Consider the following 15,269-nt stretch of genomic DNA (forward strand, 5'->3'; position numbering starts at 1 on the left):
CAACAATAGCGTCATGACTTTTAATTACTTTTTATACAAAAAGGATACACTTGAAGCCTAAGTAACTGATCAAATGCGTATTTATCTACAGAAGATGTATTAATCGTACAGCTGAAATATTGATTGTATTGTATTTTACGGAAAACCCACTCAAGACCTATTATAATTATTACGATCCTATCGATATGTCAACAAGTAGATTATGAACACCATTTTTATAATAATATGTGATTGACCATTATTAAGAGGAAAGTAGGACTAGGCTGTCCACTGTGCAAGCCAGTGCTCTTCCATTTCTAACAAGCTTCGAAAAACTGTGCACTATGACTTTAGTAGATAAACCTGTTATTTGTGTTAAATTAGATACAACTCTTAAAGACTGGCGAGTACATCCAAATTTGAGCTATGACTCATTTCAAGAATTTACAATCTCAGAGTCATTTAATTTTCATGTTAATTAATCTTGAAACATATTACGTTAAGTTTTTATAAAAATATTACTTAAATGAAGTTACTTGTTTCAGTTATTCAATAATATATAAGTGTTTAAATCCAAGAGTTGATGAGGGAAAGTTGGTTCACGCAAGTTTGTTCAACAAAAACAAAAAAACTACAAAAAGTCAACAAATAAAGTTGGTTAAAAAAATTGGTCGCATTTCTATGGGCATTACAGCTAAATTACCATAAACTATGCAAGGAAATTGTTGTTAAAGGGGTGCATACAGGATTACACCAAAACGGGGACTCGAGAGGTTGTATTAGAACTACATTTAATATTGTTTTTTTATTTTAAATAATAACAAAAAATACTAGTTTTAAAAAAACTTGAAAACAAGGCCTTGGCAAACTGTACATGAACTCCGGATCTTTCTTTAAAATTGTACCCTCCACTTCCTGCTTTCCTCAAGAGGTCTTCTCCATCGCCTAGAAAATCATGCTCCTGGATCACTTCACAATGTCAATAATTATCCTCACCTCTACTTCAGCATCTAGGAGATCTGAGATACGCTGCTTTTTAGCTTTTTGCTCAGTCATGATGACGAGATGATGAAATATTTAATTTAGTTTGCTTATGGACAAAGAATAGTTGAACCAGGATATTAAAAAAAATAAAAATATCACTAAACCTTCCTTTGTTAATGTAAAAACAAACATTAATTAACCTTCCACGTTTTGCTGCCATACCCTGCATAAAAATCCAAGTTCAATATCACTTTTACAAGCTAAGTAAAGGTTCAAAAAGTGAATTTTGCATCAATTAGTTCCCCCTTCCCCCTTATATTATATCTTGCCTATGTAATCTACTTTTTTTTAATTACAAAACTTATTGAGATTAGAATATATAATGACAGTTTGATCAATCATTTTTCATCAAGAAAGATTAAAATTAAATCAGTATGTTTATAAAGAATTATATATCATATTCAATACATAGGATAAATGACGTATGCTTCAAATCAGTTATGAAAACCTATAAAAAGAATCTCGTAAATATTTGAGCAGTTTGACAATTTTCGGGCTCAAAAACTTCATGAAGATAATTTAAAATATGTAATCAATGGATCATTAAACCCCCAATTTGCAATTTCTTTTATTTATGTACCTTCTAATGATCCAAATTAATTACTGCAACAAAAAAACAAAAAAACTGTTAGAAATTTACAAGAATTCTAATTTCACAAAATCAGAATTTTTTGACCACTAGTTATTTATTAATTTATATCTTGAAAAGGAAAAAAATTGAACTTATTGCATTATTTAGTGTAAATAATTGCATCAATTACAAATTTAAAAGTAAATGTACTCCATTTATAATTTACAATTATTAAATCATGTCAATTGATTAATAAAGGCATGGCTCAGAGCAGTAGTTCTTAATCGGAGGAGGAAATCAATTGAAACTTAAATATTTTACTGCTTTAAAATGTCGTAATAATATAATTTTAAATGAAGGCCTCAGTTTCAGTGAGTACTTTTTCATTTTTTTTATTCCAGTGATCATTCGTTGGAGGTCTGCAAAGAGGAAAAAGTCATTGGAGGTCAGATCTGAAGAATAAGGGGGAAGGGCAAGCAATTTGAACTTTTCATACAACCCAGTATATATGTATATTAGAAGATATATTTTGTATGAGTTGTAACTTTTACAAGTTGCATTTTCCTTGTCTTAAAATACATAATTTATTAGCAATTATTTTAACTACCAAAAATTCTGTTTCTTTTCGGAAGAAAGGTTCAAGATACAATAAAGCTAACGACGTGTTAGAGTTGTGAAAAATGACACCATTCTTGATGTGTCTATAAAAATAATTTTAGATATTGTCATAAAAATATGGTAACACTGAGAGACATCATGTCAATTGATATGCTGTCAAGTTTTACATGAGAGAGAGAATGATTAAGTTATTCTTTAACCCTTGTATGCCAACAAAATCTATTCAATGGTTCATTATAAAATTTTCAAGTTATTTGGTTAACTAAATTAGGAGATATGAGCGTCTAAAGTTTGCAAAATTAGAAATACATTTTTCAAGGTTTATATCAAATATAAAAATAGTGTGTCAAACGTAATTAATGAATATTAAAGTGTTAAATCATTGATATATTTTATGACTTTTATTTAACATAGAATACATTTCCAACAGGCCTAAACTGGTGTGTGTACCATAACTTAGATAAACTTATGTAATTTACGAAATTTGAATTTTCCACATGCTTTAAATTGGCCTTGAAATTTTATTTTAGAAAACTAATGGAACCTACATTTTGAGTTGTTAAATCTCTACATTTCTCATTTTACATGCAATATATTTCGAAATTATTTTTTTATTATTAGCCTTTAAATAATTTTTGAGCAAAATTAATGATAAATTGAAAGAATAATTGTTGCTTAAGGTTATTTGAAATTGCTTAATTTAAACAGCCTTATCTCTTGATTTATCGAGCCAAATATTATCAAATCTTCTTAACTTTCATCGATAACTATTATGTACATGATATACTTTTTATCAATGATTCCTCTTTATTTTGAAAATTCAAACATTCAGCAAACAAGAGGCACTATTGAGATTTAATGGCTTGTAGGAAGTAAATAAAATAATCAAAGTCTCATTCACTTACATCTTGTACTTTTTGAGAATCTTGATAAAGTAGAGCTGGGGAAAATTTGTTTACGATTTTCAAGGAACCACTGTATTTAGGTATATCCTCAAAAGTTTCTCTTTGCACATGTTGTAGGTCCTAAAAAACTTTTTATCCTTTATCAGTGCCGTAATCACGGCTTGGAAGGTTGCAACCTCTCTGAATGACTTAGAAATAATAACTCCATAAGTATTGGTATTGAAAAAAAGTATGGAAGGCCTTGACCCCCAGGGATTAAGGCCATGTTTATGACACTTTCATGATATATTTCAATATATTTTTGAAGACTAGAGTATCCATATGGAGAATGCATTCCATCTAATGTTTAATCAGACGGTAATATACTTTTAAAGTTTCAAACAATTTCCAAGGATATATTCAACAGATTAAGGTACTCAAATAAAAATGTTATTGTCAAAAACAAACAAAAAAATAGCTTATTAAATCCAACATAGTTACCAATCAGTATTGACATAAGAGCATAACTTCCAATAATTTATTTTCAAAAGGATCAAATATAATTTTCCATATCCCTGAATCAAACAATTAAACCTATTAAAATTGTTGGTCAATGTATTTAATTATTTATAGTTACCACTCGGCAGAAATGAGTTAATACTATATTCAATTTGTGAAAGTCATATGAATATATTGGCTACCAAGATATATTACTCAGATGGCAATGATATGCTAATAATGTGTTTAGAATATTGATCAATTAAATCCGTCATGTATTTTTGTCTAATTTCACTAATGCAAATAAATGCATTAGTGAAATACAATATGTCTAGTCTACTTATGTAAAATAATGCATTATGCATTTACAAGGAGTATTTTTTAAAACAATATAATATTTTATTAAAAAAAGGTTACATTTACATCAAATGTAGGAGCACATATTGGAACATTGAGAAATAATAAATCCAAAGGAACAAAATAATAACATAATATTGGCTCAGATAATAATTATAATACACATTATACCTCCGTTATTTCCCTCCCTTGGGTGTTAATCCATTCCAAAGACAGAAATATCCTTATACTACAATTTTTTCTCCACTTTCTATGGAAAGTATCCAATTTTGGAGGAACGGTACATCATTATTATTTGAGATATTTTCCCCCAAAATTTATAAAAATCCTTCTTATTTATTTTATTCTTCTTTTTATTAACAATACTTTTCAGTATCCTCTATATTATTCAATCAAATAATTTGCAATACTTTTTTTATTTTGTTAATGCCTTGTTTAAGATTTATTCGTATATTTAGCAACTTTAGATTTAGTCAATTAAATTTGCTGTTTTCCTTAAAATTCGTTCCTGTTACTTTTTTTGGATTCTTTTGCTCTTCAATTGAATGTTTTTACTATAAGAATATCATATTTTATCTTGTTAAAACTCCAAACTCATGTGAAGATAGTTTTAAAATAAGGCCTAATTTTTTCTGAAATGCTTATATTTATAACATTATTTTTAGTGTTTTAATTGATATTTACGAGTGCAAAATTAATGGAATAGCACAAAAAATCAAATAAAAATTTAATGACGTAATTATTATCATCGTTCAAATGTTGTCTCATATGTATCTACTCCAACAATGAATACGAGGAAAGGATAAATTTACAAAATGCAATATAGTTTTCTTTGACAACTATTTTAGAATAAACTATAAAGCAGCAGCTTGAACCAGCAGCGCCAACCCACATCCATTATTAAAACATTTTATGCCATAGAACACGAAAAAAAACATTAAAATTTAATTACAGTTATTTTGAATACAGTTCCTACAAAAATATGTTTAATAATCATAGAATAATCCAGTAAAATGAGGGGTTCTATATGGAAGCTAATATTATTCTCAATTGATTTATATCATAGCTAAAACTAAAGAATAAACCTTATATTACAACTTCAAAATATTTGTTGTCAAGAAAAAAGTTTGATTTTACATGAAATCTTCTGTTTAACTTTTAATTTTCTTATAGAATACTTAATAAATCAATAATGTAAGATTGCGTGAAAAGGTTTCGAAATTAAATATAATTAAGTGTACTTTAAGACTAACTCTAATAAGTAATTAATATTTTAGAAGCAGGAAGATTTAAATATGTTTTATATCTGATGTATTTAATACATCTTAGTGTTGTAATCGACTTATTTATACTAAATTTCCTATCTCTAAAATATTATTTACTTTTCACAAATAGTCAAATGAGTTACTTAACTATTTTTAATTTCTTAATAAATTGATACAATTGTTATGGCATTAAATTTTCATTTATATATCTATTTCATTTTGAAAACAGGCTCTGAATCGAAATTATACTCCAAAACGTTATTTTTTTAAAAAATCTTTGAAGGAAAAACCAAAAAAAATTGAATATTTTAAAGATCCTGTTCCATGCCTTAAATGACAATAATAAGCATGAGTTGTAGGCAAGTGTTATGAATTCAAAAGTATAGAATTTATAATGATAAAAAATATCTAATTGTCGTACTGATGCTTATAGTATCTTATGAGCAACTTTTTAGGGTAAATAACCTTTTATATTACTAAATTATCTATTTTAGATTTCTAAAGACAGCAAGTAAGCATTTGCGTTTGGATTTGAAGGGAAGTAATGGAGGATTTAAAAAAAAATCTTAGAGAGCTGAATCCCCTGCAAGTAATATAACAATTTCCTGTAGTACAAGTACTGTAAATTCCTTAACGATGAGTACAACGTATTTCCCTGCTACTTTTCTATTACAATGAATATAGACATAAGTAGGATCAGGTATTAGATCAATATAAGCACATAAACTTGACCTCCTCGGTCCACGAAATGATGTTTGATTAGACACAAGACGATCGTTTCTAAAGAAACCATCATAGTCGTTATTTAAAGAATCCGAATCTTCTGGTGCATATGGTGAGTTCAAGACATTGAGCTCAATCGATCTTTGGATGTTGATAATATCTCCAAACACAATTTCCAAAGCCTTGACAATATACACTCCCTTCATATCAACTTCAAACCATGGATTAATACCTAGCTTTGATTTGAAAAGAAATGCATTTCCAAACACAATTTTTCCATCTAGAGCAAATTGTGGGGCGTGATCCTTACTTTCAACGCTACTGGCTCGGCCAATGGGTCTCTCTGCAAAATTTAAATTAGTTTTAACTTACTTTAATAAATGTAAGTGCATTTTTTTTAACCAAAATTTGTGCATCGGTACAAAATTCGTCGGTATTTAGTTTCTATTGGACATGTTTCTGTACCAGTCAAATCAATCATACATTTTCTTTGGCCTTCACAACTAAAAATTAATTGTGTTCGTCATGTATTTCATTTGAATATATTTGACGTATACAAACATGTTTTTCACTATTGACTTGTGTGATCTTTCGCAATCTGATGTTTTGATGTCCACGATAGAATTTTGTGGATTGCATACTCCATTATCCAATGTTTGCCCTGCATATGCATCTACTGTTAGTATCACTCCCGCTCCAGAGCGTTCGCAAGTCAATAGTGCCTCATCATCACAGAAGAGTGCTAAGGTATTTCAGTAATAAATAGAGACCTATATAATTCCAAATTCCTTGATTTTTGTTACCTTCAATGAGAAATCCTCCAATGTGTGTTGTTTCTTTAATGTTACCTATTTAAAAAAAAAAGGTCAATTATATTTGAAACTATCATAATATCTGTGCGTTAACATAAAAACAATCTCAAACAAAAATCAGGAAAAGTAAACAATCCCAATTATTTTTATAATTTCATTAATATCCATACAGCCAAATATTTGATAGGCATATTTGATTGAATTATTGGCTTTATATTCAATCTTGTGCGATGAATAAAAATACCGTAGAACTTTATAAATAGTATTGAACCTTTATTTGTAGTTTGTAGTGACGATCAATTTTGGCTACTTTAAGTAGGACTTTAATGAATTAATAAAAATAATTGGTAGATAGAAATGGACAATAGTTTGTCGAAGAATACATAAGTAATTCATTCTCAATTTTGAGAAAAATATTCTAACTTGTAATTGTGTTGACCTATCATTTTCTTGGATAACTTACTCTCTGGTACTAACAAGACCACGATATCCTTAATTTGTAAAACACCTCTTCCATTTTTCTGGATTGTCAAAAAATTACCAGTCAAAAAATTATCATTCACACCGCAAGTTACAACAATGTGTGTTTGATCAGGCTTTGGAGGACCCCTAAAATTTCCACAAATTGGATTGCCACTTAAATCAGATTTTTCAAGCACGTATTTATCGCCAACACGAACATATATATCCTCAAAATCTCTGGCTGAATCAGTCGATACAGGAATAGTGAACTGTATTCCTACTACAGCTAATGTTTTTTTGAAAGATACTTGAATCCATGGATTATCTTCAAATTGAGAGCTAAAATAATTAGTTTCAAATTCTTCTTTATAGATTAGGTTATCAGGACTAAATCCATTGTCCACAGAGCTTGTGCTTATTATAGGTTTTGCTAAAAATCCAAATAGAATTAGTTTAAGCCAAGGAATAAATACATTTTACGTGCCTCATTCCCCCCCCCCCTTATTCTGACGAACTAAAGGCTGTTTTATCTTTAAGTAAAATAGTTATTAAATGAAAGAGAAAATTGAATTAAAACAAATCGGTTAATGAATTCTTAAGGAATTAAAATAACTTTTTTTGCATTCATTATTATTTTGATGGAGGAATAGATCAAACCAACTAAATAATTTAACCCCTTTATAAATTCATTACACGATTGTTTTAATTTCATTACTGGCATACCCTAAAAAAATGCTTTTAATTTGACCCGCTAATAGGAGAAAAAAGAAAGTGCTATTTTTCTCCGCGTTTGTTTGATCAACTTAAAGCTATTTTTTCCGTTTTTCTATCAGAATATTAGGCATGAAATGAAAGAAACGATCGTTAGTGGAATGTTATAAAAAACTTTAAGAGAAAATCAATTTATAAGACAATTATTCACTGCCATTTTATCACTGTGAAGTCCAATACCATTTTTCAATATCTTACGACTTATAGAATATGTTCAATAACATTTACTATGTATGTCATCTATCGTAGAGCTTTTGACAATGCATACAAAAGCATAAGGACTTTGAGAAAGTCATGTTTGGAACCATGGGAGCCTTAAAATATTCATAACAGAATTGTTAGAATTCAATTTCTTTTTTTATTTCCTAATTACTCTTCCCTAAAAAATAGCCTTTAGTTGTAGAAAGGGGGAAAAAATGTGAAGAATATTCCTCGATTGTACAAATCATTTTTTTAAAAAACTTTATCTTACGGAGTCCAGTGCATGTGTAACGAATTTCGAAAAAATTAATTCCGGTACATTTTAACTGTGCTTTAAAACTATTTACAGTGTCTCTAAACACTCGATCTTCATGTACAGCACAAATGGGTTTTTGTATACAGCTATTGATAAGAAATATAGAGATAAAAATAATTTAAGAAAACGTATATATTTTTTAGTGGTAAACCTACCTTGGAAGAATACCAGGAATCCGTTCAAAACATTCCAAATCTTGATTAGCAGAATCACAAATTCCTCTTGTTCTTCCAACAATGTGTTCGATTATTTCAATGTTTCCTCCATAAGATTCACAACTAACATCCAAGAGCTCTTTTGAACATGATTTATCTATGGCACAGAAAGTTATGTAAATATAGTCGAGTTTATTACTGAATAATAAGTTAATTACCGATTATCGAATAAATGTTTTTGTCAGAGCGATCATAAGGTATCTTTTTTTTATCTATAAAGAATCAAAAAATGTATTTTAAACTCGTGGTGTGTCTACTTAAGTTGAGTTGAACCGAATTGGCTTGAGTTATTAAGGATTGGCTCGAGTCGATAAATTAGAAAAGAAAAAAAATGGAAGAAAATTAAGTACCCCCTACCGATTTATTAATTTATATTCGTTGAAGTACTTGCAGAATGTACTTTAGGTATCACACATCTACTTTCATGTGATAGTATTGCAGTTTATTTTTATTTTTGTTTGCATTCTGAGACTTTGACCTCAATTTACCCCAAAGACATCCCCAATTCCTCCAGTCGTCTCTTTTTTTTTCTTCTTTCTTAATTTATAATCGAAAAAACACCATTTCATTCTTATTGAAAGATCATGGACTGAAGTCAAGTTCAACAGAGTTCATAATTGATCGAATCAACACAACAATATTTTGAAATGATTAGAAAAAAGTTGTTCCTATACCTTCATCAATGCCTCCATCCTTGATAAGGATGAATGTAACTTCCTTGACAGCCATTATGCCTATACCAGTGGAGTACACCATTGCTCCCATATATAAATTTGCACTTCCGCAGAGAAATGTCAAATCCCATTTTGTTTTTTTAATACAATTATGTCGATCAGTAGAAAAATCAAAATTTGCTATATTAGATAACTTGACCTCGTAGTTGCTGAGTTCAACGTAATCCTCGCCTTTTTTTTAGCGAAAACAAGAACCTCCTTTACTTTGTAATGTTTTGGAAATTTTAAAAACATCCATGGAAATTTTTGAAATTTGGAAAAAAAGCATGTGTCTATTTTACCATCCACGACCATTGATCCGCTAAAGGATGAGTTATAGGGTTCGGAGGTTGATGGGATTATTTGATCTGATTAAAAAATTCTCGTATATGGTTGTACTATATTTGCTAAATTACTATATTATCATACTTACTAAAATTTGTACATGTGTACTTAACTTGAAGATATGGGTAATAATTTACACAATATTTTGGATCTAAATTTCTCGTCGATACTACACATTCGTTTTGTCCATTGCAGCTAAAATGTTGGTTTTAAATACATATATTTTCGTTAAAAAGTGATAGAAAATAAAATTCATTAGGAATATGTATTCCTTTTTATGTACCCAAAGTTTGAAAAAATTATTTACAGAATATTAGGAATTAGATTTTAATCAAACGGTTGATCCAACTTGACCATAAAAAAAAGTTTGATCCCTTAAACTTTCTATATTTTTTTCTTAATATAAAAAATATTTCTATTGTTGTGTAGGTAACAAATAAGAATATAACAAATTTTTGCAGTCCCACAAATAGTTTTTAACTAAATTCAAGTAGTAAAAAAAAGTTTGAAAATCTATTTATGTATGAGTACATTAAACTGGTTCTTTAAATGTGGTTTTTTTCGAAATGTTGTGGACCATCATAGTTCAAAAAATTTATTTTGGTAAAAATAACGATATATAAAGTTTGACCTATATTAATTAATGCTTAGAACTTACACACAGTATAGTAATTTAATTAGATGAATAGATGATCTTTCAAAAATGGAAATAGAGTTTGATCTTTAATTAAATTTTTCGTAACAGAAACACCAATAAGATAGTGAAGTATCGCGTATAGTGCGCACCTTTTTTTGTCTATTAAGTAAAACATAACTTGTTAAGTCTTTTTGAAAGCGTTTTTCGAAGAGAAAAAGTGTGTATCTTCCTACAAAAAATTATATTGTTAGTTTAATGGATCGTAGTACTTCTTTTTGTCATAAGTGTTGTGTCAGTGCTTATTTAGGTCTGAAGACTGGAGACTTATAAAGTTCGGTCTTTGATGACGTCATTTAACTTTATTATCTGTTTTGTTTTTAATCAGTACTATTACTGAAAATCCGAAGGACAGGTTCTAAGACTGGACTGGACTTAAAAATAAATGAACTGAAAGAACACTATTTATCATTATAATAATGATTGATGACGTAAAAAATATGAGGAAATACTAGGTTCTGTTAGAATTATCTCTCATTTTCTTGGGTGGATCTCCACAACGAGAAATACAATTTAGCTATCCCAGCGCAATGTAATCTATAAAGTGAATGTCACGATGTGCATATTCAATAAGTATATGCACATTGAAAAACACTTTTCAAAAAAAAGTTTAGATCATACGTAATAAACAAAAAAAGGGTGTGCTAATTGCGGTTCAGCGATATATTTTTTGAAATTTTTCTTACAATTGGTCAGATGGAGTTTCATTAATTAAGTATAAGTAAACATCAAGGTTAATATAAATACAAAGTTTGACTGTCATGTCATCGGGCTTGCTAGAATTCTCAATTTGATGAACCGTACCGACTCCAGGGGAGCACACATAGATTTTGACATTATAGAGTATAACAACGGTATATGAATACCATATAATACTAAAAATTGTCTCATTAATAATAAAGTTATATACTCTTTGACGTCACTATTAAAAAGCGTGGTGGAAGTCAAAACTCAGTGGGAAAAGGATTATGGTATAACTTTAATCCTTTATTAACTTTGGAAACATTATAGTACTAGTAATTATCCTTCATTTTGGTATACATAAATTATACTGCCTTCTTTAAGAGCGACTGAGCATTGAACTATCGTACGTTGAGCTCAATAGATTAATTTACAAAATTATTCAAGTATCGTTTTTAAGAGAAATGAATCTATTTTGCTCTTGTTAGAGAGCGTATTAGGGTCAATCATATATAATATATAGATATTTACTTGAAGGTATGAATATCGCATGATTTCAAGTCAACTATTCCCTGTGAGAATTTATGCTGTACTTTTTTTGTGTTTTCGAAGCATCGTTAGATTTCATGTTTATCTATGTTGATCATAAGTTCCTTCAGCAAGAGTTGACATGAAGTCATGGGATAACAGTACCCTTAAACAATTTATACTTATCTATGCCTTCAACATACTCTTTATATACAGACGAAACAGCATCTTCTACAATACAACTTTCAAGGAAGTCCAAATGTGATAAGTTAGCTGAACACTCATCCTTTTCGGCTCTTCCATAGAATACAAAATAGAGTTTGATTTTACCATTACTTCCACAACTCAGTTTCTTCCTTTGATTACCACAAATGGTGTCAAAGCAAGAAAAGCTATAGAGATAGTCAACGATTCGTGGTGTCAAATATGATCCATTTTCTGTTTGATGGTTTGGGTTTATAATAGGACGAGTTATTTTAACTCGTCCATAGTCAGTTTCCTTTTGATTCCACTTTCTTTCTGCGGTACAGACTTGATAGTCTCTTAAGCAAACCCTTGCGTTCATGGGCCATTTTCCATATGTGTGATCATCCGAGCATGCAAAAAATCGGTATAAACAATCCACTGATAAAAATATGGCAATTTAAGAATTTTGAAAAAATCATGTATGGAACAGATGTATGCTTACAAAAACTAACCGGAGGATTACTGCTGAAAAACTTAGGATACTTTGCTTTTTCTACCCCTGAAACAATGTGAACAAAAATGATGACATGGAAAGATTTTAAATGATGTTGCATGAGTTTAAAAATATGCTTCTTTTTTTATGTACAAAAAAAGTGAAATATGACATGGTAACCCTGACAGTTTGAGGAATGTTAGGGAGGAAAGCAGGTTAGATGTCCAGACGTGTGATTAGATTAGCAACTATGAGAGGAAAGGAATAAACACAAGTCCTGCTCCGTATGAAGCATGGAGATGGGTAGAAATTACTCTGATATCAATCATCTATTCTATTTTGAGTCCGATTAGGGCTAATATTTATCTCACAACCAATCATTACCAATGTTACTTCAGGTCATTTATGAGTAAAAACACAAAGTCAAAAGACATGGGGCAAAAGAAAGATCATGGGATCATTTTTTTAAATTAAGTTAGCTACGTGAATATTAATCTATCCCCCATGGGGAATTAAGAGTATCATGAATACTTTTTGATTAATTTTCCTTGAAGCAATGAGCCTCTGAAGAAAAAAATATCAATTTTTTTACACAGACAAAACTTTTTTAATTCAAAAAAGGATAAATACATTATAAAAATGGTTTTAAAATCTTAGCCTTCAAAAGATTATTAATACTATATGTATCCTTTATTAGCAAACAAGAAAAAAGTTTTGAATCTTAATAGTTTCTAAAAATATCAAAAATTTATGGTCTTTGCGAATAGGATAAAAATACAATATGAGGTCTTATTTGATATAAGAGATTCAAGTTATTCTTAGTTTAGGCTCCTTCGATCTTAACATATGAAAATATTGTATTTTATATGCCATTATTATTGATCTGTTTCAAGACTATTTAGATATGAAATTAATTTGCTTTACCTTGACATAGTACAAATCCTATGATACTTAGTATGATGATCTTATAATTAAACATGGTATAGACAATGTTGTGATGTGATGACTATACTCATTTGAAACATACTGAATTCAAAGAAAGAAAAATTCTCCAAATATTAATTTCTTCCACAATGAAAATTGATTATTCACGTAGTAATTAATTACTGGTACGTATTATAATATCATTTCATGTATTCCATTTAAATACCCTATGTTTAAGCTTCAGTTATGAATAACAATTTTAAATCTTTAATTTGTTGTGAAAATATACAGTTTAAAGAAAGTAATTCGTCCATGATTAAGTATCATAAATTAGTTATTCATACATACATATGTGAAAACATATATAATACATATCACAACTTTACTTTTAGTGTATCTCGCAACCTTTTTTCAAAAAAAAAAAACAGAAAAAAGGTCCGAAATCAATTGGTAGTTAGTCACTTTTCCAGAATAACAGAAGCCAATTCTTATTGAATACATCCACTTACAGAACAATGATGAGGAAAAATAAGTAAAAAAAGATAACAACTAACAACAAAACACTGTAGATTTTTGTGTCAGTGAGGTAAATCAGTTATATATGGGTAGAGTTGCTAAATATACGACATCAGACGAGTGTGATACTTTTTGTAGTTGGAACCTGAACAGTGTTTTATTTTTTCCAAATCTGTTATCATTGTTATATAGTTATTGAAGTTGTAACATTTAAGTTTAAAGTGCGGGTGCTCATGAATGAAGGTAATTGCCCCAGATGATTTGTTGGGGAGTGTAAGTCCATAGACTCTGAGTAGAATTGATGATTGACATAATTCCTTTCAATCCATTTATTAAATAATGAGCGAGATTTGTGTTTATTTCCTGTCTCGCCGACTTATTGTTACTTCCAGATAATCTTATGAAATCCCATGATCGGTGCCCGTGCTTAGATTTTTCTGCAGTGGGAGTGTGATTTTTTTTTTTTTTTTTTTTCGATTTTTTTCCAACTGACATCCCATTTTTTGTGACTCTCGTATGAGGTCACTTATGAATTAAATACCTTATTTTTTTATTTATTAAATGACGTTTTTCTTACGAAAATAAGTTTAAGTTCTATGTTTACTGCCAGGGTTACCATATCAATTTTCTGTTCCCTCTTTTTTAACAGACTGGTAAGTATTTTTTACAGTTCTATGTATGTTTCGTTCTGTTGTTATCTCGAATAAGACTTCATTTGACTTTCTTCAACTACAAGTCATGTCCAACTGACTCCCTAGTGAGCCTACAGCAAATACCCCAAATAATATCAACAAGATAATAATCATTACCGAGAACAAACATAACATAATAATACATCAGTATCTACGGGGGGGGAGGAATATATCTCTATGTAAGAGCCATTTGTGTAAACGTTGATTTGATCCCAATCATATAAACAATTGATAATTAAGGGGTATCAAAGGGAACCAAAAAAATTAGCTATGACCGATTTAGGCAACTCAAAAGTTTCCACTTCTAAATATAAATCCTTGCATAACAATTAATTTATCTAAGACCCTTACCTGGCCCTTTTTGTTTTATGCATGAAGTAATATTTATGTCATCCAATTATTATTCACAAACTCATATAGAATAAAAACAAACATATTGTTGAATTTTCTCTTTTTCATAAGTGATTTTTTTATTTTTTCCTTTATTTTTTTACCAAATACAGGAGAACATTTATCGTTATTACTTCATACATAAATATTTCCTGGTAAAAAGGGGGGTCAAATAGGAATCCTGGGCATATGATTCATTTCCATGCAAGGATTTATATTTACAAGTTGCAACTTTTGATATACCATGATAGTTCATTTTTTGGTTCCGTGATTGTGCATGATATTTTTAATTAATAAAAACAAAAAATATATTAGGAAAACTTTAATTTTGATTTGATTTAGCGAACACATATTATATGTAACAACACACAATTATTTTTGTACAGTAAGT

General features: G+C 29.2%; 1 protein-coding gene across 1 annotated transcript; it reads right to left on the reverse strand.

Moving 5' to 3' along the window:
• Positions 1-3,969: 3,969 nt before the first annotated feature.
• LOC121116470 (uncharacterized) lies at positions 3,970-13,398 on the reverse strand. The gene is made up of 13 exons (XM_040710722.2): positions 13,281-13,398; positions 12,366-12,422; positions 11,881-12,301; positions 9,863-9,969; positions 9,391-9,797; positions 8,875-8,928; positions 8,657-8,813; positions 8,457-8,587; positions 7,215-7,643; positions 6,743-6,787; positions 6,501-6,681; positions 6,342-6,442; positions 3,970-6,282 (listed from the first exon to the last, which is right to left on the reverse strand). Exons 5-13 carry the CDS (start codon positions 9,479-9,481, stop codon positions 5,783-5,785), a joined length of 1,689 nt encoding a protein of 562 aa, XP_040566656.1. The 5' UTR covers positions 9,482-9,797; positions 9,863-9,969; positions 11,881-12,301; positions 12,366-12,422; positions 13,281-13,398; the 3' UTR covers positions 3,970-5,782.
• Positions 13,399-15,269: the final 1,871 nt, after the last annotated feature.

The sequence above is a fragment of the Lepeophtheirus salmonis genome, chromosome 4 (assembly GCF_016086655.4).
Source record: "Lepeophtheirus salmonis chromosome 4, UVic_Lsal_1.4, whole genome shotgun sequence".
Classification (NCBI taxonomy): Eukaryota; Metazoa; Arthropoda; class Copepoda; order Siphonostomatoida; family Caligidae; genus Lepeophtheirus; species Lepeophtheirus salmonis.

Excerpts from the sequence above, each read along its gene's own strand:
- LOC121116470 (XM_040710722.2), bottom strand. The coding sequence starts at position 9,481 with ATGGGAGCAATGGTGTACTCCACTGGTATAGGCATAATGGCTGTCAAG. Across the intron at positions 8,929-9,390 it reads GGATGGAGGCATTGATGAAG|ATAAAAAAAAGATACCTTAT; the intron begins GTATAGGAACAA and ends GATTCTTTATAG. Across the intron at positions 6,788-7,214 it reads GGTCTTGTTAGTACCAGAGA|GTAACATTAAAGAAACAACA; the intron begins GTAAGTTATCCA and ends TTTTTTAAATAG.